The 26,723-nt window shown below is 41.8% G+C and overlaps 1 protein-coding gene across 1 annotated transcript in view; it reads left to right on the top strand.

Moving 5' to 3' along the window:
- PCSK2 (proprotein convertase subtilisin/kexin type 2) overlaps positions 1-26,723 on the top strand; it is a 250,418-nt gene that overhangs the window by 137,498 nt on the left and 86,197 nt on the right. Inside the window, exon 5 of the mRNA XM_017895491.1 lies at positions 2,211-2,248. Coding sequence (XP_017750980.1) covers positions 2,211-2,248 — 38 coding nt within the window. The remainder of the gene's footprint in view (positions 1-2,210; positions 2,249-26,723) is intronic.

The following is a 26,723-nucleotide window of genomic DNA, read 5'->3' as shown; positions in this document are numbered from 1 at the left end:
TATATTTTTGATAATTTATATTTAGTTATAAATTATCAAAATTTTTCACCCAACAAGTTCACAAAATTTAAGCTATCTTAACAAATAATTTAATTTAGTTTCAACACAATATGCTAAAACCAAGTGGATATTTTTTAATATTTCTGTTCTTCTGCATATCCACACTACCCCAGAGATGTGGTAGATGATAGGACTAATGATGATAAGAAATAGGATGTATTAAGTGTTTCCTATAAGCTGAAGACTTTCAATGAATTGTCTCTAGTCTTGAAAACTGCTTTGCAAAGTAAATAATAGTCCCATTTCAAATACATGGAAGCTAAAGCTCAGAGAGATTATGTCACTTAGCTAAAGCCACACAAGTGTTAATGTCTAAGCCTGGAGTGGAACTGGATCCACTGATTTCAAAGCCTATGCTCATCCCCAACTTCACCCCACAGCCTAAACTGACCATTTTCCTGGGGGGGGTGTTTCTTGGTTTGCTTTTTGGGATGTTTGTTTGCTTTCTTTTAGAGACAGGGTCTTGCTGTGTCTCCCAGGTTAGTGTGCAGTGATGTCCTTATTTTTTGAAGAGACAGGGTCTCCCTATGTTACCCAGGCTGGTCTTGAACTCCTGATCTCAAGCAATCCTCCTGCCTCAGCCTCCCAAAGCACCAGGATTACAGGCGTGAGCCACCATGCCTGACCAAAATTGACCATCTTTGAATTAGGATCCAGAACAAGGGTTAACAACTTTTTTAAATATTAGTCTTTAAATATTCTGATGCCTTTCCCTCTGAAGACCTCAGGAGGCAAGTGGGAGGAGAGGCGTAATGATTTGGGATGGGGACTATAGTCTCCCAAGCTATAGAAAGCAGCCGTAGTGACAGCAATTGCTTCACTTATCAAAATCAACAATAAAACCTAACACATGTACTGTAGATTAGTGACTCTCGGTCCAGTTACTAATTGTATAACCTGAAAAAAAAAAAAAAAGCAAAATTCCTTTTTAGAAATATGCATCCTAATACAAGCTCTTTTTGGGAAAGCAAATTTCTAATGGTGGCCCAGCCTTGTGTAAGCATGCAGTGAAGATAGCAGCTTTGGCAAGTATGTAATGATACTTCTGGCTTTTAGAATCTGTATCCCCATGTAGTTATTAAATGCACCAGCTGCTGGGCCAAGCATACCACATGCATTCATTTCTTTAGTCCCTACATTGTTCTCACCCCCAGTTGGTGAAAAAGGAAAACTAGCACAGAGAGTCCAGGCAACTTACCTGAAGTCTTGCAGGCAGTTATCAGGGTGGTTAGGACTCAAATGCCTGTCTTTGACTCCAAAACCCTACATTTGTAACAATTATGCTAGATGGTGTCAAGAACCTGCCCTGTTTCTTGAAGGGCTAGATGCTCAGATGTAACTGCTGCAAAGATTATGTGGTTTTGCAAACCCAAATGAGAGCTTTTCAATTGCCCTTGAAGTTTCATGATGCTTTCTGAGGTCCAAGGGTCTGATGGAACTCAGCAGTGCTCATAGCCCATGATTTTACCCTTGGAATGACTACTGGGCAACAAGACAGGCCACCATTCAGGAGAAAGCAGGGCTCCTGCTGAGACATTCAAGCCTCAGGCTTCCTGGAAAGCCACATTCTGAAGAGACAAGCTTCGGCTCCCAAGCAGCAACACCTCACTGGAAACCATTTGCCCTTTGCCTAATGGCTTTTCTCGCCCAGCCATGTTCTCTTATTATTTCCATGCCAGAGTACATTCTCCTAATCCATTGCTGTCCATGCCCTGTTAAATAATAATCACTTTTCCTCCCCAGGGCCAGTTTCATTTCAGAGAAATGCCAGTTGATGCTTTAAAAATGTCAAGATTTCTACAAATCTCTTTTAGATCAGTGCTCTGATGAACCATCCATCTCACTGTCACAAAGCCCCTTAGTGCTGACATTTATGTCAGAAGTGTTATCTTTGGGCCTCAAACTCTAATTGGCTTCACTCTCAGGCATGTCTGGGGCAGCTGTCTCTCTGCTCTGGCAGTGCAGCCCACCTTCACACCTCCACACAGAAGGGAGGTGCAAGGCTGGGAGCTTTGTGATGGGGCACTCACCCCCATGGCAAGCCTTCTGGCACCAACCCCATAAAGAGGGCACTTTCATGGGCAGCTTTCCTGAAGACACAGTGGCAGGTATTAACCTTTGGTTCCTGTGTTATTGTTGTCTTTCCACAGGGATTGACTATCTCCACCCGGACCTGGCCTCCAACTATGTAAGTACAAGCCAACTTTGGTGGGGAAACAGATGCATCTTAAATGTCCTAGTACCCCTGGCTATTACGAACATGCACATGTCTGCTTGTCTATACATATGCATGCAAGTACAGGAACATGCACACACACACACACGAGTACACCTGCAGGAACATATGCATGCACACATGGAGGAACACACACACGGGAACATACACACACACATAAGTACAAAAGAAGATGCACACGCACTCATAGGCACACATGCATGCACACACAGACAGCCACGTAGGCAGCCACACTGGAATTGTCCATCCCATTGGAGCCACAGCTCAGGCGACAAGCAAATGGACAAGGCATGTGGCCTGGCAGCAGTCAAAGGCAGTGGCTTTGAGAGAAGAAAGAAATCTGACGTCTGAAAGAACAGTACCAAGAAAGTAGGTACAGGGAGGGTGAAGAAGACAGAGACTTGGCAAGGTTTAAATCAACTCTACCTGATGATATTGAATTGAAGGGTGGAAATGAGCCATTTGGGTTCTTGTTGGATAAAACTGAAGGCAAAAAGCCAAAAACTGCAGCGACTCACATTGCAGCCCTAGCTTTATGAAAGTAAGAATGTTATCTTTTTTGATTATTTATGTCACTTATGACCACACCACTGCCTTTCCCCCATAACATTGAGCGTTACTCTCCCTTAGCAATAAGCAGTGTTAGCAGAGAATCACCGAAAGCCCTGCGGGGCTAGAACCACACACTCTAATTTTTGACTCAGCAAGTCACACGCTCCTTTCCTGGTGAACCCCACAAGCCCTTTAAACAGAATCGATCACTTATTTTAGCCCTGGAGAGTACAAGATTCAAGCATTGGTGTGTTCACTTAAAATTATCCAAACTATTTCTAAGCTATACTTCTGAGACCTCCAGATCTAGGTGTAAAAAATTTTATCTTAGTCATTGAAGAGACTCATTTAGAGAACAAGGGCTTGCATAAGAGAAAGGATGGTTGTTTGGAGTGTTTGGAGGTCACTAGTCTGGGTCATTTGTCCTGGAAGGCGAGTGTATTTACATTGCACAAAGAAAGTGGGAATATTCCATGTGTTTTGTGCACTAGGCAACAAGAAATAGGGCATTGAAGGGATCTTATAAATCTGGAAGAGAATAAATTGAGAGGAGCATCTTTTTTAATATTAGGAAAAACTATTAAATGAATCATTGGCAGAGTCCAGCCAATGTGGCCCCAGAGAGAAATGACAGAAATTGAACCAAGGCTATATTCTCAGCAATGATAATAATCCATATCTATGGAGAAGAGTGTTGTAAACTGCCCGTGCCTAGCAGTCCTGTGTGTGGAGTCTAAGGAAACAGCCCTTCTCCCTGTCTCCCCATGGCGCCTTCCCTAATGAACACATGAGCGGAGCTGTCTGCTGGTCTTCTCGTACACTTCCTTAAAGGGACTGCCCTGGACACAGTCCTTGCTGCCTCCGCCTGACTTTGACTGACCCCACTAGTGCCTCCACCTTTCCCTGCCTCCTCCATAACCGCAGGGCCCTGGAGATATGTCAGGCAGGGGATTGAGAAGCACTGCATTGCATTTTCTCCAAAGCTCTGATGTATCTGGGGCCGTTCCTTACAGACAGCAAGTGTGGCAGAGATCATGGCCTGCAGGATCAGTGGTCCTCCTTCCGAGGGCCATCCCCACTCCACCCCCTGCAGACAGAAGCATTGACATTCTCCACAGTTCCCTCCATCTCCAGGACCCAGTGCCTTGCAGGGCAGCCACGTGGAGTTCTGCTCACTTTCCCAAACCATCCTTGGGGAAACAATCATCTTGCCACTTGGAGGACTTCAAGGTGGGGTGGCACCCGTTGGGGCTGGAAAGCTGAGGGCACAAGGCCTGTCTCCTGTGCATAGCATAACCCCACAAAGGCCTAAGACATGAAGACCGACCTCTGCATCCTTCCCTTCTCCCTGCCTAGCCAAGGCAGTTCCTGTCAGGCTGCTCCCAACTCCAGCTGCCAGATTCGAAAAAGATAGTCATTCATATGGGGCAAGAATCCTCTGGGGTTCCAGTGAGCTGGTACAATGTTAGTGGATGGTGTGATCCATCTGCCAAAACCTTCATCTGAAATTGGAACGCGAAGCCTCCATATTAAGCCGTGCCAGCTCCTCTGAGATCTGCAATACCAGAATATACCTGAAGAACTCTACGGGTTCTGTGAGTCTCAAGTTCTTTTTTCTTCTTTTCTTTCTTAAGAACATCATTTTTTCTGATTAAAAAAATGAATGCATGTTATTTGTCAAAAAATTTGAAAAAGCATAAAACAGATTCAAAACTAGCCGTAATACCACCATTCTTAATATTTTGACATATTTGGGGCCTTAAATTTCTATGTGTCTATTTTTAATGAAATTTGGCTCTTCTTGCACATTCTTCCTTTCTGCTTGATGTGCCATAAACAGTTTTATGTTATTCAAAATCTTTCAAAACATAATTTTAAGGGCTACATGGCATTAGCTTGTGCTGTAATTTATTTAAACAATCTCATCTCCAATTGTTGAACAATTAGGTTGTTTCCAATGGGTGTTTCACTGTAAGAGGGAGATGGGAGGGCAGACGGTAACATGGCCAAGCCATGCCATGCTAAGGACAGCTGAAAGAACTGGAAAAGCTTTTCCTGGAAAAAAGAAAGCAGGCACATTGAGTATGTTTTCAAATATTTCAGATTCTCCTGGTAGAACAAGGCATTCCACTTGTTCAGTAATTTCTCCCAAGAAAATTCCCACCAATGGGTGGTAACCACAGAAGGAAGATTTTAATTCAGTCAAAGGAAGAACTGTCTAGTGATTAAGATTAGTGAATTATTGGGAGGCCAAGGCAGGCGGATTATGAAGTCAGGAGGTCGACACTATACTGGTTAACATGGTGAAACCCCGTCTCTACTAAAAATACAAAAAAATTAGCCGGGCGTGGTGGCAGGCACCTGTAGTCCCAGCTACTCAGGAGGTTGAGGCAGGAGAATCACTTGAACCCAGGAGGCAGAGGTTGCAGTGAGCCAAGAGCGCGCCACTGCACTCCCGCCTGGGCGACAGAGGGACACTCCGTCTCAAAAAATAATAAATAAATAAACAAATAAATAAATATTAATAAATTAATGAAAGTAACAATTTCTTCCTACCTGAAAATATTCAAGAGGATGATTGATGTCCACTGGTGGGATGTTATTGAAGAGATGACAATGTCTGTGATGAACTTAAACTAGGTGAGACCTAGGAATTGAACAGAAAATTTGATTTCTGTACAAAACTGCACATCCTGATAACTTGCATTCAGAGCAAAGTCTGAGTCTTCAACTTGTATCAAACACTTGGAAGCTGACAATGAAATTATATGTATTTACATATGGCTGTGAAAATGTTCTACCTCTTAGGTATAGATAAGAAAACTGAACACCTAAATATTTCATGCTCCATTCCCCAGCAGAGGGCCCAAACTAGCTGGTTTTTAACAGCACAGTGTCTGTCTCTCACCCTGTGTAGAGTTCAGAGTGGCAACCTCGGAGCTACTAACCACATTAATCTTCTTTATTTTTAATTAAAAATTTTACACTATCATTAACACAATGAGGACAGCACATAGAGTAGACCAGCCCAGGAGAGCAATAAAACCAGTAGACAGTGATAGGCTCGAAAATTGTTTGAGCAGAGAATTAACAGGCAGCTTCACACCTTGTTAAGTGACCTAATGGTTCTGAGGGATGAGCCAGCCTGGTGCCCTTTGACAGAGAGGTACTTGGCGAGGTCTTTGCTTGGGTTTCCCTAGAAGCAGACTGTGAAGCAAGGGGGGTTTGAGTACAAGTAGGTTATTTGGAAGGGGATTCCAGGAAGCAGGGGTAGAGGAGAGGGAATGAATCCGGGAAGGAAAGGTAGCTCGTAAATGGGGCAGTTATCAAACAAGACAGCACGGTGGGCACTGAGGCTTAATCCCACTGGGGAACTCTGGGAGACAGCATAGAATACGTGAGCCAGAGTGATCCCCCTTGGGATGTGATGCCTCAAGAAGCTGGGGTATTTATGTGCCAACTTCATCAGTCATTGGTTGAGGGCTTGTCCCAAAAGAAGTTCCTACCTCCCCACAGCCTGGGGAAAAGCCCTGGGCAAAGGTGTGGGTACAGACAGCTGCAGCTCACCAGGGACATGAGGGTGTCAGGCTGAAGGGGGATGTAGCAACGTCTGCCCCAGAGATGCCTTGGAAATTCATTAAAGGTTAAAATAAATAGACATGTTCTATGTTGGAAAAACTCCTTGTGGTTACTGATTTCTTTTCGGTGAGAACTGAAAACTCTACCCAAGGCTCTTCAAAAAATTGCTTTATAATCAAACCAGCCAAAATGTTTCTGAAAGCAGAATTATTTTCAAAGCTTGGTTATTCTGTATATTAAGAGAGGAAACAGCATATGCTGGTAGTCCAGTTTCTTTCTATTAAACTAAGAATAAAATACTTGGAAAATTGCAAATCAATATATAAATGTAAGTTGTTAATGTTAATCTAATTCAACAAATCTACACTAAGCCTGTTGAGTGTTGGGAGCAAAGGATAATAACAGCCACTTGGATTATTACTCTATTGTTCTATGATTGAATTTCATCGGAGGGATCCAGTCCCACTGGTAAAAGTTCACTATTCCAAATAATTAAAATTTTTCTTTCTCTATCCTAATAGTCATGGCACAAAATGAGTATTAGCCAAGAGACTATTTTAGACCAAGTTAAAATTACAGCCTCCTTTACCCATCTTTGCTATACAAACTGAGTATTTTCTCTAAGTCAATACAACTGCTGTGGATTGAACCTGCTATGTGCAAGCCCCAGAGGAAGAGAGATAAATAAGACACAGGCACTCTCTAGAGAAGCCGGCAGGTCAGTAAAGATGCAGGCATGTGAGACATGACTGTCAGGTGAGAGGCAGGCAGACAGGGAGGTCGTGGTCTCTTTATTGTGAGCTCCCAATCCAGTGAGGATTTCAGGTTGAGTTCACAGTACTGGCCTAAGCTCAGGGGTTCTGCTAGGTCTGTGGAACAAAGGGAGACTTCTTGGAGAACATGTGGAGTGTGACTTAGGCGGCAGCTTTCAGGGCATGAAGGTGGGTGGGATAGAACGTCTCCTGCTTTGTAGCTTTGCTGAAGCTACAAAGGTGAAGAAATGGCTGGTGGGTCTGTAGAATCCAAGCAGAGCCTTCTTGCTGTGTGCTGGGTTTTCTCAGAAGCAGACCCTGAGACAAGGATTTGAAAGCAAGTCATTCATTTGAGAGGAGATCCCAGGAAGCACCAGCTGGGAAGGAGGAAAGTGATGCCAGAAAGGGAGAGTGGCCCAGAGAGCATATTACCCCAAGGGCAATGGGAGCTCAATCTCCCTGGGGAATTCTGGGAAACAGTGTGGACCGAGCGGGCCTCAGAGTTACCCACCAACTCCTGTCAATCACTGGGTGAAGGCCACTACCCAGGAGTAGAGATGAGGTGGGGAGATAGAATGATTCACTCGAGACAAGAAAAATAGGGTCCTGAAGACAGAGCCTTCAGCAGAGTTGCATATGCTGACAGTTGGAAAACAGCCCGCTTATAAGGGTAAGGTTCTGACAGTTGGCAGTAGTGGAAACTGAGTCAAAGCTGAGATGACTCCTGGCTCTCTACCTCATGGTGCAGCCTTAGAGGAGTATATCAAACATCTTTGAACCTTAATTTTCTCATCTGTGAAATGGGCAAAATGGATGTCTTGTCAGGATTGCAAGATACCGTTGAGATAATATGCATATCAGGCCTGGCACATAATAGATGCTCAACAAGCATTCATTTCCTTCTGTCTCAAAAGAGTTGAGATTACAACTTTGCACAATTTTGGGTTGTCCTGATGGAGAAGCAGGGGTGTGCCTCAAGAAACCAGTACAGTTGTTCATTGGACTTCCCAGTGAACTCAGTGTCATTAAAAGAAAAGGACAACTGATCCAGGCTAAGTATAAGATTGTGAGGCTTGCAAAGTTAAGGGCAAAAAGCAGATGATACCAGCATAAATCTCAAAGGCTTTGAAAAACAACATCCAAGAAAAGAGAAGGTAAAGGCAGGGAGAAGACCCATTGCTCGTGGCCAGGGATGTAATGAAGGATATCCCCAAGGAAGCAGGATTTCTGACCTGCATCTTCTTCCCTGTCACAGACCTTAGAACTAGATGAATATTCAAGGATAGTCATAAGTGAGAGTAATTCCTAAGATGGGCAAAGGGATTATAAGGTAGCAACTTCCCCAAGTGAGGTTTTCTCTGAGCCAGGGAAATCTCCTGCTATTTAAGCCATTGCAGGGTGGGACATCAGCTCCTGTTCTGATGGCTGGGAGGATGGGCCACTTCTTGCACTCCATCTTCTAGCTTGGAAACTCTGAGTCATGCTCTGAGAAGCTCTAAGATCCTGTGATGAGAATCTGTCCAGATTCATGACTCTTCGTGAGCTTTTCCAAGTATTCTTGAGTGCAACAAATACAGAAGTTTGCATTGACTCCAAATCCACATCCTTCCCTAGACCACAGCTTCTGCCATGGGACTCTGCAGAATCTCCCTTTAAAGAGCTGAAGTGTATTTCCTACCCCTTGACTTTGGATTGGACCTTGTGACATGTTTTGAGCAATAGAATAATCTAGAACCGACTGTGCCAGTTTGGAGCCTAGGCCTTAAGAGGCCTTGTGTGCTCCCAACTGCCTTCTCATGCCTCTGCCATCACTGTTAGAATGGCATTCCCAGGCTTGCCTGCTGTACCCTAGAGGAGGGTGAGAGACATGAAGAAGAGCTGCCCTGCTGCCACAGCCTGAAGCACCACCACCCACATTGGCCTACAGAGCTGCAGTAAGAAGCAGAGCTACCTGACTGAGCCCCACCAAAATCACCAAACCTCAGCCAACACACAAAAACAAGCAAGCCAGCCAAGCTCAGCAGGGCTGCCTAGCTGGGCCCAGCCCAGAGCACCTGGCTGCCAGCTGAACTGCGGACTCGTAAGCTATATAAACACCTACGGTTACATGCTGTTGACATATTACGGCTGTTTTTATGCAGTAACTGTTACAGCTGCCCATGCTAGACCCCCTTCTCCATCCTCCTACAGTACTTGAGGTGTACCCCAGTCTGAAGAGAATATTGGCTTCTAGGCCTACCCTAGACCTACTGAATCAAAATCTTTAAGGATAAGCCTCATAGTGTATATTTTTTTTAAAGCACTCCAAGATTCTGATGGTTAACATACTCATTCATTTTGGCACTTCATTCGTGCATTCAATCATTCATTCATTCAACAGTGCAGTTCACCTATAATGTTTGACTACACCACAGCTAGATCATAAGCTCTTTGTAAGGAATTGTGTACTTTGTATGTGTTTTGTGTCCCTCTTAATACTTGTCACAGAGTTAAGCAAGTATTTAATACATATTTGTTAAATTGCATTAAATGTTAATTCACCAGTATTATTGCAAGTAATACCAGGAACCAAATTATATAATGACCCTCTATCGATGATGATCAGAAACTGTAGCATGCACAGCCCCTATGTAATTCCTAGTTCTCAACCACCCCATAGGTGGATGCCACCATTGCATCCTTCATCATGCATGATACTGAGGAAAGAGAGGACCCTGGAAACTAACTGAGGTCCTATGGCTATAAGCCTGGAGAGAATATGATTCGAGAGGTGAATAATCCACATACAAATAACTACAAGCTATTTCTTTTCTATAATGTCTAGAATCCCTCAAGTTGCTGGAAATGCAATTAGGTCCCCAGATAGGAGAGGACAAATTATGTTCTTTGGTTCAGTTCAAAATTTGGAACATTATTTATGCTCCAGGATTGCTATTTCACCAACAGAAGTGATTGTAAGAGAAAAATGCCCACCCCTACATTCCTGCACTTTTCCATTCTTTAGATGGGTCCTGACAGGTGACTGTCTCTGAAGTGGGTGCCTGCTGAGAGCTCAGAAGAGCTGCCAGCACAGGAAGTACCTTGAGCTTGACACATTGGGCCCCAGGGGGCATGTGGCCTCCGTGATAAAAGAGTGGCAGCAAGAAACCAGCACAGTACTCAGCCCCGAATGACTCAGATGTTATGAAGTATTGATCACATACATTGCTTCTGGCTTTTAGGTCTATGAATATTTAAATAAGTACATTAATATTTCATATGAAATTGAGGCTTAAATAACCTTTGTTTCTTATTGAAAGGAAGGGCTGGCATTTTCAATGTGCTCTTGAATGCTGGCTGGATCGTGATGAGCACTTTGTCACCAGGTGGTCAGACTGAATACTGAGAATGGGGAGTTTTTAAAAATCACTTTGATAGACCATCGGTCAAATGACTATCATTTAATGCAACTCATGTACTAGAGGAAACTGTTTATTTTTACAGGAACACACTTTGCTTTAAAAATGGGGAAGAAATGAAACCTTGCTTAACAAAATGAAACTACTTGTATGGACCTAAACTTACAGCTATGGCTGAAAGCAAAGAAAATATCTGGTCAATCTATTTTTTTAAGTTGTTCAGTTGACTAGCATTTGTTTCATTGAACTTAGTCAGCATTTAAGAAAACTGTATTTTTCCCACTGTGTGCAAACTGCTATACTAGGGGCCTGTATTATGAAATGTGAAAAATCTAGTCCCTGACCTTGGGGGGGTTCACATGTAAGTATATAATTACATTATAATATGCTTAGTGCTGGCCTGGAAATAAAACACCACTCACAAATATGGGAATGCAACAGCTAGAAAAAGCAAGTCGGCCCTAAAAAATTAGAGAAAGAAAGATACTTAAATGCACATGTATCCTAGAACTTAAAGTATAATAATAATAAAAAAGAGAATCTACTAAAAAAAAAAAAAGTCTAAAACGTAAGAACAGGATTATCTTTGAGGATTTGTGAGAGATTCCTGAAGAACAAATGAAAAAAGAAACCACTTCAGTTATCTGTAGAAAATTTGGGTTGCTTATATTACTTGTCCCAGCTTATCAAGTTAGAGACATTATATGTATCTAATGGCACCTCAAAAAAAAAAAAAGAATGCAGCTCACCACATGGGGGATGAACTTGTTTTCTTGGGTCGATACAGTATACGAATTCATCTAGAAGATTCGTCAATACGATACTAGACAAATGGGTAATTGGATTTCATCTGGAGATTTTCTTCCACCTAGAAGCCTAGACATAAAAAGTAGCCCACAAAAGTCATTTCCTTACTCCAAATTCCCTAAAGCCCTTTGACAGATTCTCATCTCTTTGACTAAATTTAAGTGGCTTAAAGACCAGGTTAATGTCTTCCAACTCTTTTACTCACAAGAGAATGAACCGGAGGCCTCATCCCCCACAGAAATCATTAAGACAGACTTCATAAATAAAAGACTGAATTATGGATGGATGGATGGATGGATGAATGGATGGATGGATGGGATGGATGGATGGATGAAAAGATGAGAGGATTCTAACGAGACTATTGGGATTTTATTCCATTTATCACTAAACACACCTGTTCAGAAAAAGTGTAGCAATGTTTACGTAATAAGCCACAAGAAAGTCATTTATGCAAATATAAGAAAATTGAAAGATTACTATTCTCAACTGCCTTTGTTCCTTTCTTTGTCTTCACTATCAGTATATACGCACTGAATTCCCAAAATGTGAAATATTTTACTGGATTTTTTATTTGGGTTTCTATCTCAGAGAACCAAAAACCCTTAGGTGACCAAGCCTTCCAAATAATTAACTTAGCAATAACCCCTGGCTGCAGCTGTGATTCAAGTCATTTTGAATAATGCTGAACCTGCTAAACTGACATCCATTTTACTTTATCCCTCTCCTCATGTGCCTGTTTCCCAATCGTACTGTCTTAAAGCCACAGTTCTGTGTGTCTGAGGTGGGCCTAACCAGGTTTCTGAACCCATGTCCCCCACCCAGGAGGGGAGTAGTGGGTTGATGCCACAGCAAAGTGGGCAGTCTTCCACACTGCTTGCCCAGGTCTTGTTGCCAAGCAACAGAGCCCAAGCGGGTGTGTCCACTGGAGCCACACCTACATGGGATCATTGCCTGGGCAAATGTGGATCTGATGGAGACCGAAGGTCTGATCCATCATCCAATTCCAGTTTTCTGAAGCAGCAACAAAGACAAAGAAACAATGCCCAGGCCTCAATTAAGAAGGATCAGACTCTGAAGCCATGGAGTCTTCTAAAATATGATAGACGATAAATTTGGTAGTTGTGTCAAAGAATCATGAGCACTCTAAATTTCATTTTGGCTAGAGCCCATTCTTACCTTTAAAATCTCTTAATCATTTTTCCTTGAAGACAAAGACTTTATGGTAGGTAGAATTGTAAAATGCCCCCCACCCCAAGATTTTTACCCTCTATTGTAAACACTCTGTATAGTCCCTCTCTTGAGTATGGGCAGGACCTGTAAATATGATGAGATATCACTCTTACAATTAGGTAATTAGATTGCATTATATGGCACAGTTAGAGATTTTTTTCAGATGTAATCAAGGCTCCTAATCAGTTGACTTTAAGCTAATCAAAGGAAAGAGTATCCTGGGTGGACCTGAACTCATCAGGTGAGCCCTTTAAAAGGGAATCTACAGGTCAGAGAAGGAAGAAGTCAGAGAGATTCTAAGCAGTGGAGATTTTACCTGTTGGCCTTGAAGATGCAACTGCCATGATGTGAACAGGTCCACATGGCAAGGAATGGTGGACTCCTTAGGAGCTGAGGCCTCACTCCTACAATCACGAACAACTGAATGAACTTGAAAGAGGACCCCAAGCCCTAGATAAGATAGCTCCAGTGACACCTTGATTTCAGCCAGGTGAGACCTTAAGCAAAAGCCCCAGTTAACCCATGTCCAGAAACTCTGAGATAAATTTGCGTTGTTTTAAGCCACTATGTTCGTAGTAATTTGCTATACAGCAATAAAAAATCTAACACAACCTTCTTGATTATAGTGGATATTTGAGCACAAACTGAATGACTTGCTGCCTTTCTGAATTAATACAAATAGACCACTCTTCATGTTTTACTTTTTCTTAATATGTTTGCTTTTATCTCAAAAATAAGTATACTCTGCCTATTGCCACATGTGGCCCTTTCATAAATAATAATTCTTCTGCAACTAAAGGCTCAGAGAAATTTAGTAAGGAAGTGAAGAGGAGCTCTTGGGCCAGCCTCGCTGAATTCAAATCTCACATCCAACTGCTTCTTAACTATGTGCCCTAGGCAAGTTAATCTCTCTGTGTCTCAATTTCCTTATCTATAAAATGGGTTAATAATAATACTAGCCTTATTGGTGATTGTGATAATTCAATTCAGCAGTGCACACAAGGCCCTTAGAACTGCCTCTGGCTCATAGGACACCCTCAGTAAGCATTCAATGTTGTTAAGTCACCTGCCCAAGATTGCACAGCTAGAATTCAGCAGGGAAGAACACAAGCCTAAGGTGGTCAGACCTCAAAGTCTGTTCTCCTAGCCTCCCCCTCCCTTCCTGCCTTAAGGACACATATGAATTTGCAGCAAGCATTTTTTAAATGAAATTAAAAGGGGCAATTAGTGTGTTATTCTAAGTTTTCTTTCCACTTTCTTGCTTGCCAAACCCTCCCTGTCCTGCCTCCCAGAATCCTTTACTGGTTTCCCCTGGGAGCACATCCTTAATAAATCACTTGCCTACAAGTTTTCATCACAGGTTGGCTCCCAGGAATCCTGATCTTACATTACAGCAGTCTAGAGCTTTAGGCAAAGCAGAATTTTCCATCCTACGTGGCCAAGGCAGAGAGAATCTCTGACATAGAAATAAGATTAGCTTCTCCACCATGGTAACCCTGCTGCTGACTCCCAACCTACGGGAAATTATTTTTCACAAAGAAAGAATCCTTAATTACTAACCAATAATTAAAACCTGAAGCCAAGAACAGGAAGCTAGGCTTTGGCTCTTAGCAATGTTCCTTAACATCACCGGGAATATTATGGTGAGGTCTGCACTTTCCATGTGGCATGCACACAACCTCTCCACAATAACTGCTCTGCAAGGCAGAAGAATAAGATGTATTACAGTGTGTAGGAGATGTTTTCATTAAGCTATGGAAAGAGATGGATTATGTTTTATAACTCAAGCATTGCCAATTTTTTAAATAAGGAGTTCAGTGTAAATCTAAGCTATTCAAAGAGCACTAGTTCACAGACTCCCATTGAGGTATTGCAAACCAAAAAAAAAAAAAAAAAATGCATTGTTTGATCTTTATGGTCCTCAGTTTCCCCATCTATAATTGTCATCCCCAACAAGATTCTCATTGTCTCCAGAATCAAAGGGGTATAATGATTATTCATATGGCTGATACGAACACTGGGTCTTTGTTGATCAATCAAAAAATAGACATTAAATGGAACTTCTGAGAATGTTTTAGGGCATTGAAGCTATTCTGGTATGGATGTTGGACCACCCTCCCTTTTTTTCTCCACAACACCCCACAAGCATACACACACATATTCTTTCTCTAACATGTAAAGAATGTTCCAGAACACTTGGTGGAAAGGAGCCAGTCCCTGTGTAGAGGCTGTGTGGTGACAGATGGGCGCTGAGTCATTTGATACAGTCAGCACCTTGCAGGAATTCTTACCAGGCACTTTACCAACAAAAAATATATTATCTGTGAATAAAACCATGGCCAAGCCTCATAACCACTTCAATTAATCACTCATAAGCAGTCACAATGATCCTATACTACATGGCAGCTTTATTGGGGAGTTTTGATTTGTTGCTCACTTGATTATTAATAACTCGCAAATCCATCTCTCCTCCCATGGAGAGTTGATTGTTGGCTAACGAAGTATGAGAACCATGTGGTGTCTCCCACCTCTTCTCCCTGTCGTGATTCTGATATTTCTCCATTGATTTCTACGGAATAGCAGGAGTGTTAGTTCCCAGAATTTGTTGAGTATTCACTGTGTGCTTGGCCTTGTGTTTTACATGCATGATCACATTTAATGTGCGTATTAAACCAGTGAAGTGGGTACTTTCTAATCCACCTGTCACAGATGGGAAACTGAAGATCAGAGAGGCTAGTGATTTGCCTTAGCTCACACAGTCAGTGAGTAACAAAATGTGAAGTTCACCATCTGTTGTGCTGCCTTCATTTAACCTGCCCCACTCCAGTCTACCACATCTCACCAAATGGCATCACCATGGTCACAATGACTAACGTGCTAAACGTCATCATCCTTGACTGCTCCTCCCTTCTTTTTCCCCTCGGCCACCCTATCTGCCAGCTCTGCTAGGCAACACATCTGCCTCTCTGTTCCCACCACTGGCATCCTGAACCAAGCCAGCATCGCTTCCCTCCTGGACCCCACAGAAGCTTCCTGCTTCCACTTTTACCCTCTGCAATGCATTATCCCCAAAACAAGCAGAAAGGTCATTACAAAGAACAAAGTAGGGGAAACCATATCACTCCCGTGCTTAAAACGAACAGGTGGCTCTCCCCCTTCCCCCTGTGAGACTTAGCACGTCCTGCCTTTGTCCTGCTCGCTCACAATGAGCCAGACTCTACAATCCAGGTTTCTCCCTAATTCAAGGCTTAAAAGACAGTTACGATAGCTGTTCCCACAGTTGAATCCATCTCAACTTACATTGCACAGCCTGTGTAGCCACTTCCTAGTTCTTAAGATAGTCTGTGGTTCTGTATTTTTGTTTCCTTGCATGTGTTCCCCCATTAGAATGTCAGCCCCAGGAGGATGAGGCCACAGGGATCTGACCTGTCTTGTTCACCTCTTTATCCTCAGCACAGCACCAGGGCTGGAACAGCGAGTGGTCAGTAGGTATCTGTGAGATGACTGACTGGCTAAGGATTGAACACTCGGCTTTCCTCTTTTTCTTTTGCCTTCAGCCTTTAATTTCTCCTGGCCATGCTTTCTCCTCACATAGCTCCTATCTCTGTCTTTTTGCTGTGCTTCTCCTGGCCATGCTTCTCCTCACATAGCTCCTATCCCTGTCTGTTTGCTTCTCCTTTTATACTGCTCATAGTAGAATTTATTTATACCTCAGTCAACACCAGCATTTTGTTATGAAAGGAAAGCTGTAGGTCAGTGCCACAGAGAAGACAATTTCCCCAGGAAATGAACACTTCCTAGTACTTCTTTAGTAGCTTCTGGGGAGAAATGCTATATTTCTTCATAGCCATAACCAAAAAACAGAAAGTCTCTCTGTCCAAGACTGCCTTGTCCATCCCAAGAAAACAGAGACCAACAGAAAGCAGCAGGAATGATTCCCTTGATGCTCTTAATTCATTCGTGTTATATGCAATTAACAATAGGCCATCTGATTTCTCAAAGCATGCAGTTTCAAGCTAAAAAATTAACCTAGGTTAGTTTCCACTCAGTTAAGTATCAAAAAGATTTTGAAAAAATAAAAAAAAAAGAAAAAGAAAGAGGAAAAAAACCAATATGAGCATGTTCTTAACTAATGAGCTGTGCTTATCCACTGTTCCACTAGAAGAGAATTTTCAAAATATGGACACTCTGTTCACAAGTCTCTCTTGAGAAACCTGGTGTTACAGTGTCACCATGATTAATAATAAACTTGATGCACCATATTTACAAATCCTTCCAAAGGGAAACAAACCTGCCCTGGAAACAATGCTTATAATTATAATCATGGATTCTATCTGTTCCTCACAGGGAATGCTTAAAATATCAATTTAAATGCAAATGAATCTTATCATTCCAAATTAGATTCATCCCATTGTGTTGAAATTAATATAGAAAATAACATCAAACGCCAAATTACAAGTAATTAATGTTGACACAGTGAAAAGTATACACTCTCATTTTGATATTTGGGGAAGAAAGTCTTGTCTGTGCATGTGCCATTGTGTCCTGTAAGCAACAACTGGAACACAATACCCCTAGTGCTAGTAATCGTACAGGATTAACACAGCAAAAATCTGAGAGGGAGGACAAATGGCAGTGACACATCTTGGGATCCAGTAAGCTATTCTTTGGGTCTGAGGAAATGCACTTAAATCTGTATTTAAGTGACTACATACTATTTAAAAATAAACTATTTGAGGCCGGGCCTTGTGGCTCACACCTGTAATCCCAGCACTTTGGGAGGCTGAGGTGGGTGGATCACCTGAGGTCAGGAGTTTGAGACCAGCCTGACCAACATGGTGAAACCCCATCTCTACTAAAAAAAAAAATACAAAATTAGCCAGGCGTGGTGGCACATGCCTATAATCCCAGCTACTTGGGAGGCTGAAGCAGGAGAATTGCTTGAACCCATGAGGCGGAGGTTGCAGTGAGCCAAGATTGCGCCATTGCACTCCGGCCTCCACAACAAGAGTGAAACTCTGTCTCAATAAATAAATAAATAAATAAATAAATAAATAAATAAATAATTTGAGTCTTAAAAGTTAAAATATTTTGCATAGGCTGAACATGGCGTCCCATCTCTATAATCCCAGCACTTTGGGAGACTAGGGTGGGTGTATTGCTTGAGCCAGGAGTTTTAGACCAGCCTGAGTAACATGGCAAAACCCCGTCGCTACAAAGAAATTAAAAATTAGCTGGGCATGGTGGTGCATCTGTAGTCCCACCTACTCAGGAGGCTGAGAAGGGAGGATCTATTGAGCCTAAGTCGAAGCTACAGTAAGCCACGATCACACCACTGTACTCCAGCCTGGGTAACAGAGCACAACCCTGACTCAAAAAAAATAAGAAAAAATATTTCTCTTAAATACAAAGGCAAAGAGGACCTTTGTCTCCTTTGTACCTAACGTAAGCGTTGGCTAACTACACAGGTTCTGGCCACCTGTTTTTGTAAATAAAGTTTTATCAGAACGCAGCCACGCTCAGTTTTTTACTTGAGATCTATGGTTGCCTGCATGTTGTAAGGGAAGGGGTAGAGTCATTGTGACAAAGACCATATGGCCTGTAAAGCCTACGATGTTTACTATTTGATCCTTTAAGAAAAGGTCTGCTGAAATCCCCTGGTCTAACCAGTTGTGTATCAAGATGTAGGAAAATTGTTTTGTTAGAGACTTAAGTCCAGAGAGCTTCAATACAGGCTCCAGTGACAGCTGTACCACCCTCTAGCAGTGTGACATCTGGAAAACTCCTAAATGTCTTGGGGGCATAGCACCCTCATTTGAGAGCTGAGAAAATTGAACTCTTGTCTGTTGTAACTCTAAAATCTTATGAAACTCTCCTCCCTTCCAATAAAATCCCTGATTAAGAAACAAAAGTTGAATTAGTTTTGTTAAGGAAATGGAATCCTCAAGTATTTTGAATCTAGTTAATTTGCTTTTGAGAATGACAGACATTAAGTCAAAGTGATGCTCCTTTTCCATGCATGATGCTGTATACTCTAATCACCGGGGCTGAATGATTTCAAAGAGTTTTGCATTCATTTACTGTCTTAGCTGGGATTCCTCCAAAAGCTGACTGTGAGACATGGATCCATGAACCAGCATTTTATTTGGAATTTGGTCCCAGGAAGCACAGGTAGGGGAGCAGGGGAGTGAAACAGGGAAGGAAGTCAATACAGGGTGTGCACAAGTGAGTCCCACTGTGGGCAACACGAGCTCCATTCTGCTAAGCACCCCTAGAACATGAGTTAGAACATATGAGGGAGAAAGAGTACGACTATGAACACACCAACTCCTATCCATCATTGGTTGATGATTAATATCAAGATGGATAGAGGAACAATTTCCTATACTTCTAAGCTGCCATATCATCAGTGAATTTGACTCTAGAGAAGTATAAGCAACCCAAATATGAATCAATCAATGGATGAATGGAGAAGCAAAATGTATTACATACATATAATGGAATATTATTCGGCCTTTTTATCATCTTAAGATCCTAAAGTCCTAAGATTATTTATTCAGAATTTCAGGAAGGAAATTCTGTTACTTGCTGCAACAGGGATGAACTTTGAGGATATTACACTAAGTGAAATAAGCTAGTCATGAGAAGACAAATATTCTTCTGATCCCACTTATATGAGGTATCTAGAGTAATCAAATTCATAGAGACAAAAGGTGGAAAGGTGGCTGCCAGGGTCTGGGTTGAGGGGGAAAATAGGGAGTTATTGTTTAATGGGTATAGAGTTTTGGTTTTGCAAGATGATAAAGTTCTGGAGATTGCTTGTACAGGCACTTAACACTACTGAACTGTACACTTAAAAATGGCTAAGATGATGAATTTTATGTTACACATTTTTTACCACTATTACAATGAATACATCATTTTTTAAATCAAGGTAAAACAAGGCTTAAAATATTTCCTCCCAACACTCTAATGGATCATCCTGTACATCCTCCCAAGTGAGCACAATCCACTTTTGAGAACTTTGCACTAAATGCCTAGTCTGTAGCCCTGTCCTCTGTGTAATCAGCAAAAAATTCTGTATTAAAATATAAAATCCTCTGTCCAGCTAGATGTTAAGATTTCTGTCTTTAAGGGGGATAAAACAGAGTAATAGGAATGGCAGCAATAAGGATCATGCAGACAGGTAGATCTGGGTTCCAATCCTGCCTCTATATTTAGTTACTGTGATTTGAAACAAGTTAATTAACTTCTTTGTTGTACGTGTACATTCCTGAGATATAAAAGAAGGATAGCAATATGTCTTCGTGTTTTCATTCGCACCTAGTTATTGAGTGATATGCTACACCAGGAACTGTAGTATATTGGTTGCCTATTGCTGCATCTCAGATTACGCCCAAAACATGGCAGCATGGTTTTTATGGGTCAGAAATTCAAGGGCAGTTTGGCTGGGTGGCCCCGTGTTTCTCTTCTTTTTTTTTTTTTTTTTTTTTTTTGAGACAGAGTCTTGCTCTGTCGCCCAGGCTGGAGTGCAGTGGCCGGATCTCAGCTCACTGCAAGCTCCGCCTCCCGGGTTCACGCCATTCTCCTGCCTCAGCCTCCCAAGTAGCTGGGACTACAGGCGCCCGCCACCACGCCCGGCTAGTTTTTTGTATTTTTTAGTAGAGACAGGGTTTCACCGTGTTAGCCAGGATGGTCTCGATCTCCTGACCTCATGATCTGCCCGTCTCGGCCTCCCAAAGTGCTGGGATTACAGGCTTGAGCCACCGCGCCCGGCCGGCCGCGTGTTTGTCATGAGGTTGCAGTCAGCATGTTGGCCAGGACTGCAGTCATCTGAAGGCTCAACCAGGGCTGAAGGATCCACTTCCAAAGTGGTTCACGTGGTGGCTGTTGGCAGGAGGCCTCAGTTTCTCCTCGCACGTAGCTCTCCACAAACTACTTGAGCATCCTCATGACATGACAGATGACTTCACCCAGAGCAAGCAATCCCAGAGAGGGACCAAAATGGAAGCTACAATACCTTTTATGATCTGGCCTCAGAAGTCACATACCACAATTTTGCAATGTCCTATTGGTTATACAGGTCAGCCTTGTTCATTGTAGGGGACTGTATACAAGGTCATGAATATCAGGAAGCAGGAATCACTAGAATCCCAAGTGGGAGGCAGGGACAAGTGGCTGAACAGAGCAGACATAGTTTCTACCCTCAAGGACCTTAGCAGCTAGAGGGTAAAATAGACTCCAAAGAAATAACTACAGAAATAATTATGATCTGGGTACTTTGCTACAGTGGAAGCATAGTCGGTGCTATAAATGTGTTTAATATGGAGAACCAGATCTGGACTGCCAGGTAAGGGAAAGTTTCCCTACAGAAGCTATCCCTATGCTGATACCTGTAGAATGAGGAGGAGTTAGCCAGGAATCTGGTAGCAGAAGGAATAGCTTGTGCAAAAGTCCTGAGGCAGGAATGTGCTTGGCCCTTTCAAGAATCTGAAGAAGGCCAGTGTGTGTGTGCTGGGGAAAAGCAGAAGCGTATCAATATGGGAAGGAAAAACATGGCATGAGATGACATTGGAGAAGTAGAAAGAGAACTGACTGTATAAACTTTGTGAGCCATGAGGGTTCATAACTTCATCCTAGGAGCAAAGGAAGCTTCAGGGTGGCGGGGAGGGGGAATAACATGCTTGGATCTGGCATTTTTCAAAGATTTGCCTGCTAAGGAGACAGATTGGGAGTGAGCAAGAATGGAGGCAGGAAGAGCAGACGGGGGCTTTTCTAGGAGAAAGATTATTTGCCAAAGAGCTGTTACGGTTGAAAGAAAGATAAAGAGAGAGAAAGAGTGTTAAAGCACCCTGAACTTCAGAGGTGCTCCCAAAATAGTCTTTCTCCCTTCCTCTTAAAACAGAAACCTTCAGGAATACCTACAATAAGATGATATCTGCAAAACATATATCTCTAAAAAGAGCAGACAAAAACACAATCACATAGCGCGGGCCTCATTAGGCACCTCGTAAGTTCAGGCATTAGGGTCCTGAAGGAGTCTTGTGCACAGGAAATGTAGGAGAGGAGTCAGCAGTGAGCTTAAAGCCTCGCTCCACCACCAGCAGGAACCCGGACCGACCCACAGAGAGTGCTGAATAGCATTTACGATGCTTAATCAGAAAGCGTGCAGCGTTGATCTGGAAATTAATTGGATGCTCGGATTTTTCGCACATCATGGAGAGTTAGATGTTACAAAGATTTTGACAGGAATATATTTAGTAACAGTATCACTGATGTTCAGTCTCAAGCAGGGGCCTGTATCTACTCTGGGGCTCATTATATTCTAAGTGACAACGGGTGCTTAGTAAATCTCCTTTGATTATGATGATCAACCAAGTCACTCAGAGTGTCTTTAATAGATAATGAGAAATTGTACCAGAGTTGGGGTTTTCTAAATATGAAATCAAACTGCGATTTGCATGACCCACTGTGCTTTTATTTATTTAATCATTTTTACTTAACTGATTCACTATTTTAATAGGTAGTTTTAAAAGTTAACTGTGCATTACCACCATAAATGGAAAATCTCACTTGCCATATAAATAAGGTAATCATAAAAACAGATACTGTCTACCCCTAAAATCCCCCATGTACAGCCCAGGATGGGCACAGCACACCCTGAGAACTGCTGGACCTGGATGTGCTTGTAGTCAAGGGTCTTGGAAGGAATAGCCACGGTGATTGGTTCACACAGCCATGATACAGGGAATATGCCCCTATGTGACATAAGGCATATATGATACAGGGTATATATCCACACATTCCAATATCGATACAGGGAGAGAATGGTGGAGAGAGAAAGGGAGATCTCTCGAATTAACGACAATGAATATCAGCTGAACCTGAAGAAACAGATGCTCTTTGGTTCATGGAATGGGTGTGAACAGATGCTCAGGCCTGAACACTGCTCAGACTTTGCAGCTCCAGGGACCATCGGCTAAGAGATTTGTCTTCCGGACTCGCCGCCTGGGGTAGGGACCAGGGCTCATTTATCTTATCTCTCTAATCTGGGAAGCTGTGAGGACTAGAATGGGTAAGGGTTCAGTACAGGGTTTACAGCTGCTGAAAGATCCCTGTAGCATTTCCTTTATAGGAAAATCCTACGGATATACCTAAAGATAGGTATTTGTGATGGTGAAACCTATCTGCATCCTCTTACACTGTTAATACAAATGTTCAATGGTTCAATCCCTTTGGAAAAAGTTTGGCAGTTTCTTGTAATGTTAAACACACACTTAGCATACAACCAGCAATCGCACTCCTAAGTATGTACTCACGAGAAACAAAAATGTATATTTATAAAATGGCATATACATAGCAGCTTTATATTTGCAAAAATTGGAAATAATTCCAATGCCCATCAACAGGTGCATGGACAAATAAAACTGTGATACATGTCTATAGTGGAATACGATCCCACAACAAAACAGACAAACTGCTGCTGCATACAGTACAATAGGCAAATCTCCAAATGTTTTTAGCTAACAACAAAGACAAATGCAAGAGTACATACTCTCTGGTTCCATTTACATGAAGTTCTAAAGCAGGCAGAATTAAGATACAGCGGTAGAGATCAGAACAGTGGTTGCCTAAGGTAGGTGAAGATTAACTGAGAAGGGCATCATATGGTGAGACAACTCCCCAGGGTGATGACAGCGTTCACTATCTTGATTGGCATGATGGTGACTCAGGTTTACATACCGCTAAGATGCAGCATGCACGTTTAAGATCACATATGCTACTGTAAATCATACCTCAATTTTAAAACATGATTTAAAACACAATCTATAAGCAAAAGAGCCAGTTTAGAAATCAGTTACCACCAAAAATGCCTTGTGAACGTGGGAAGAATGAGTGGAGAAGCCTGCCCATGTCTTGCCTCAGCATTTTCACCGCCTACCTGCTCACCTCCCTAGGTTGTCTCAGGCATAAACGAAGATGACAGATGTCAAGGCACTTGGAAACTCTCCAATCGCTGTACACTCTAAAAGGGATATAGTTTAATCATTTGTACTAATTTCTTAGAAACGCATCACTCTTTTTTCCTTATTTGCCTTTTTAATATAGAATCAAGGCTTGCTCATCATCAAAAAGATTCAAACATTACAGAAGTGTAGATAAAATAAAAACTGCAATTTCCCTTCTCTCTCGTCTCCTTTTCCTCCTCTATACAACCCACTCACTTTCCACTTTTGGTGATGTGGCAGTTCTGCGTGGATCTTTCCAGAGTTTTTTTCTCCCCCAACTGCAATCATACAGTACACCGTATCATGCAACCTGCTCTTTTATTTAACAACATATTCTCTCCCACAGTGTGGATATGCCGTCATTTATTTAACCAAGCCCCTAATGATTGACATTTTGGGTTTCCCCTAAAGTTTTGCTATTATAAACTACAAGATGAACGTGTTTCCTTGATCTTCTTCAAATCCTCGTGTGAATATCCCTTTAGAATACGTTCTTAGAAGTGAAATTTCTGGGTCAAGTAGTACATGCAATATTAATTTTGATAAACCTTATCAAATTATTCTCTGAAAAGATTGAATCAATTCACAGTCCTCCCAGGAGAATCCCTTCTCATTTTCATCTCAAAGACAGGAAAAATAAAGTTGAGAGAATGTTGAAATATTCAAAGATTCTCCCATGTCCTTGAAAAGCAGAAGTGGAGCTGACATCAACATGGCCTTATTTTCACTGCTGACTTGAAACTTCCATAATGAGGAAATAAAACACATGATTTTAAAAAAAACTCACCAATGAGATTAATGAGAGCTGAGAGCCTATGACTTGAACATTTGCTGGTTAATAGACATAGGGATGGAAACAGTGTTGTGCCAATTACTGTAATTAACCAGAAATGAAGATGAATGGAAGGGAGCCTCTTCTGCCCACCAAGCTTCAACTTAAATGCTGAGTCATGAGCTACTGGTGGAGGCTGGAAGGCCAAGACCCCGGCTAGTGCTGGGAAAAGGAAGTAGCTCTTATTTTCCTAAATGTGTGCTGGGTACTCAGAAACAGAGACAGTGGGACCCCATCTCTACAAAAATAAAAATTTGAAAATTAGCTACGTATGGTGACTGGTGCCTGTAGTCCCAGCTACTCAGGAGACTGAGGTAGGAAGATTGGTTGAGCCCAGGAGATCAAGGCTGCAGTGAGCTATGATTGCACCACTGCACTCCAGCCTGAGCAACAGAGCAATACCATATGAAAGAAAGAAAAAAATAAAGAGAGAGAGAGAGAAAGACAGAAGGAAGGAAGGAAAGAAAGAAAGAAAGAAAGAAAGAAAGAAAGAAAGAAAGAAAGAAAGAAAGAAAGAGAGAGAGAGAGAGAGAGAGAGAGAGAGAGAGAGAGGGAGGGAGGGAGGGAGGGAGGGAGGAAAGAAGGAAGGAAGGAAGGAAGGAAGAAAAAAGAAAGAAAGAAAGAAAGATAAAGAAAGAAAGAAAGAAAAGAACGTAAGCAAGAACGAAGAAAAGAAAGAAAGAAAGAAAGAAAGAAAGAAAGAAAGAAAGAAAGAAAGAAAGAAAGAAAGAAAAGTCATCATATCAAGGAGTCCCAAATGTCCCCTATATCATGTAGCTCATCCTTCAGGAAATAGGACACTTTCCAACTAACACAGTTAGGCTATATCTCCTGAGGTATTATGTTTTTCCTTGAATGGAGTTAAAATTCTTTCCACACCTGAGAGAATATGGCCCTGAAGGAAACTACGCCTGTTCCTGTGATGAAATGACCTAACAGGAGAAGCACTCAGCATTTTGCCGACAAGTCGGGGAGAACTCACAACTCACTCAGTGGTCATTTTAGTCAATTTTGGGGGGACACAGTTCTTTTGAATAGACCCCCTAAAAAAGGCTTGAAAGAAAAGTTAGTCCATTCCAAAGCTATGATTAGAAATCATCTGTAATTCTCTACCAGAAGAAGAGCGCCTTATTATCACCTAAAATTACTCTAGTCCAATAGCCAACTGCTATTTTTTTATGTTAACTTTTCTTTACAGGAAGTACAACGTATTCCTTTTGGTGCACTGTTCCACGAGTTTGGACAAAAGTTCATACAGTCAAGAGGCAGAACATCCCCATCACCCAAAAAACTTTCCCCCTACTGCCCCATTTCCCACCCGCAGTCCTGTCAACCACAGATCTGCTTTTTATTCCCACAGTTTTGTCTCTTCTAGAATGTTATACAAATGGAATCATACAGCATACGATTTTGAGTCTGGCTTTTTCAAACATTTATTCTTTATCAATGGGGTTACGTATAACAATAACATGTTCCTTTTTATTGTTGCATAGCATTCCCTTGTGTGATGTACCACAATGTGTTTATCTATTTTCCAGTCTGGGAACATTTGGATAACTTTCAGTTTGGACAATTATAAATAAAATTGTTATATACATTCACACACAGATTTTTGTATAGAATTTAGATGTCCTCTGTCTTGAGTTTGAAGAGCTCTATGGTAAACCAACTGCTATTTAATGTCTTCTAGACATTTTCTAAAGTGACAGTACTCAGAGTCATGGAGCCTAGAAACAGTGCACTTGTGCCTGGAGTTCAGAATGCTTTACTCTGTGAATATCATTCTCACTTGGGTAGCCTTGGTCTGTGAGTAAATGGGCTATGATAGGCATTGTGTAGTCGTCCATCCCAGCTCTGTCCCCAGCATCAGATAAGGATTCAGGCTGTGAACGCGATGCCTTCAGTCCAATGAGACCAGAACATCACTTGACTGTTTTTATTTTAGGTCTCGTGTCAAGCTAAGCTAAGATACTTCATTCCTTTTCTTTTCCCATCAAATTTTGTATCTTAAAAGTTTCAAAAGATTTACAAGCAAGTATATCTAGAGATTTTAACTAAATGAAATAAATTTAAATAGAATTCTGAGTATTTTCCATTTGATTTGAAAAATATATGCAGTTCCCAAATTTGAACAATAAATGTGCATTTATAATGTAAGATTATGCTCCCAGAAAGCTAAAAAAAGTTAGAATTATCATAATTACATAATCCCTATTATACTTCAACTCTTAAACCTAATTTTTAATCATTTAAATTCAAAAAGATGAA

This window comes from Rhinopithecus bieti, unplaced genomic scaffold (assembly GCF_001698545.2).
Source record: "Rhinopithecus bieti isolate Rb0 unplaced genomic scaffold, ASM169854v2 scaffold_25396, whole genome shotgun sequence".
Taxonomy (NCBI): Eukaryota; Metazoa; Chordata; class Mammalia; order Primates; family Cercopithecidae; genus Rhinopithecus; species Rhinopithecus bieti.
The sequence above is the reverse complement of the archived record's forward strand: the minus strand, read 5'-3'. Positions and strand labels throughout refer to the sequence as shown.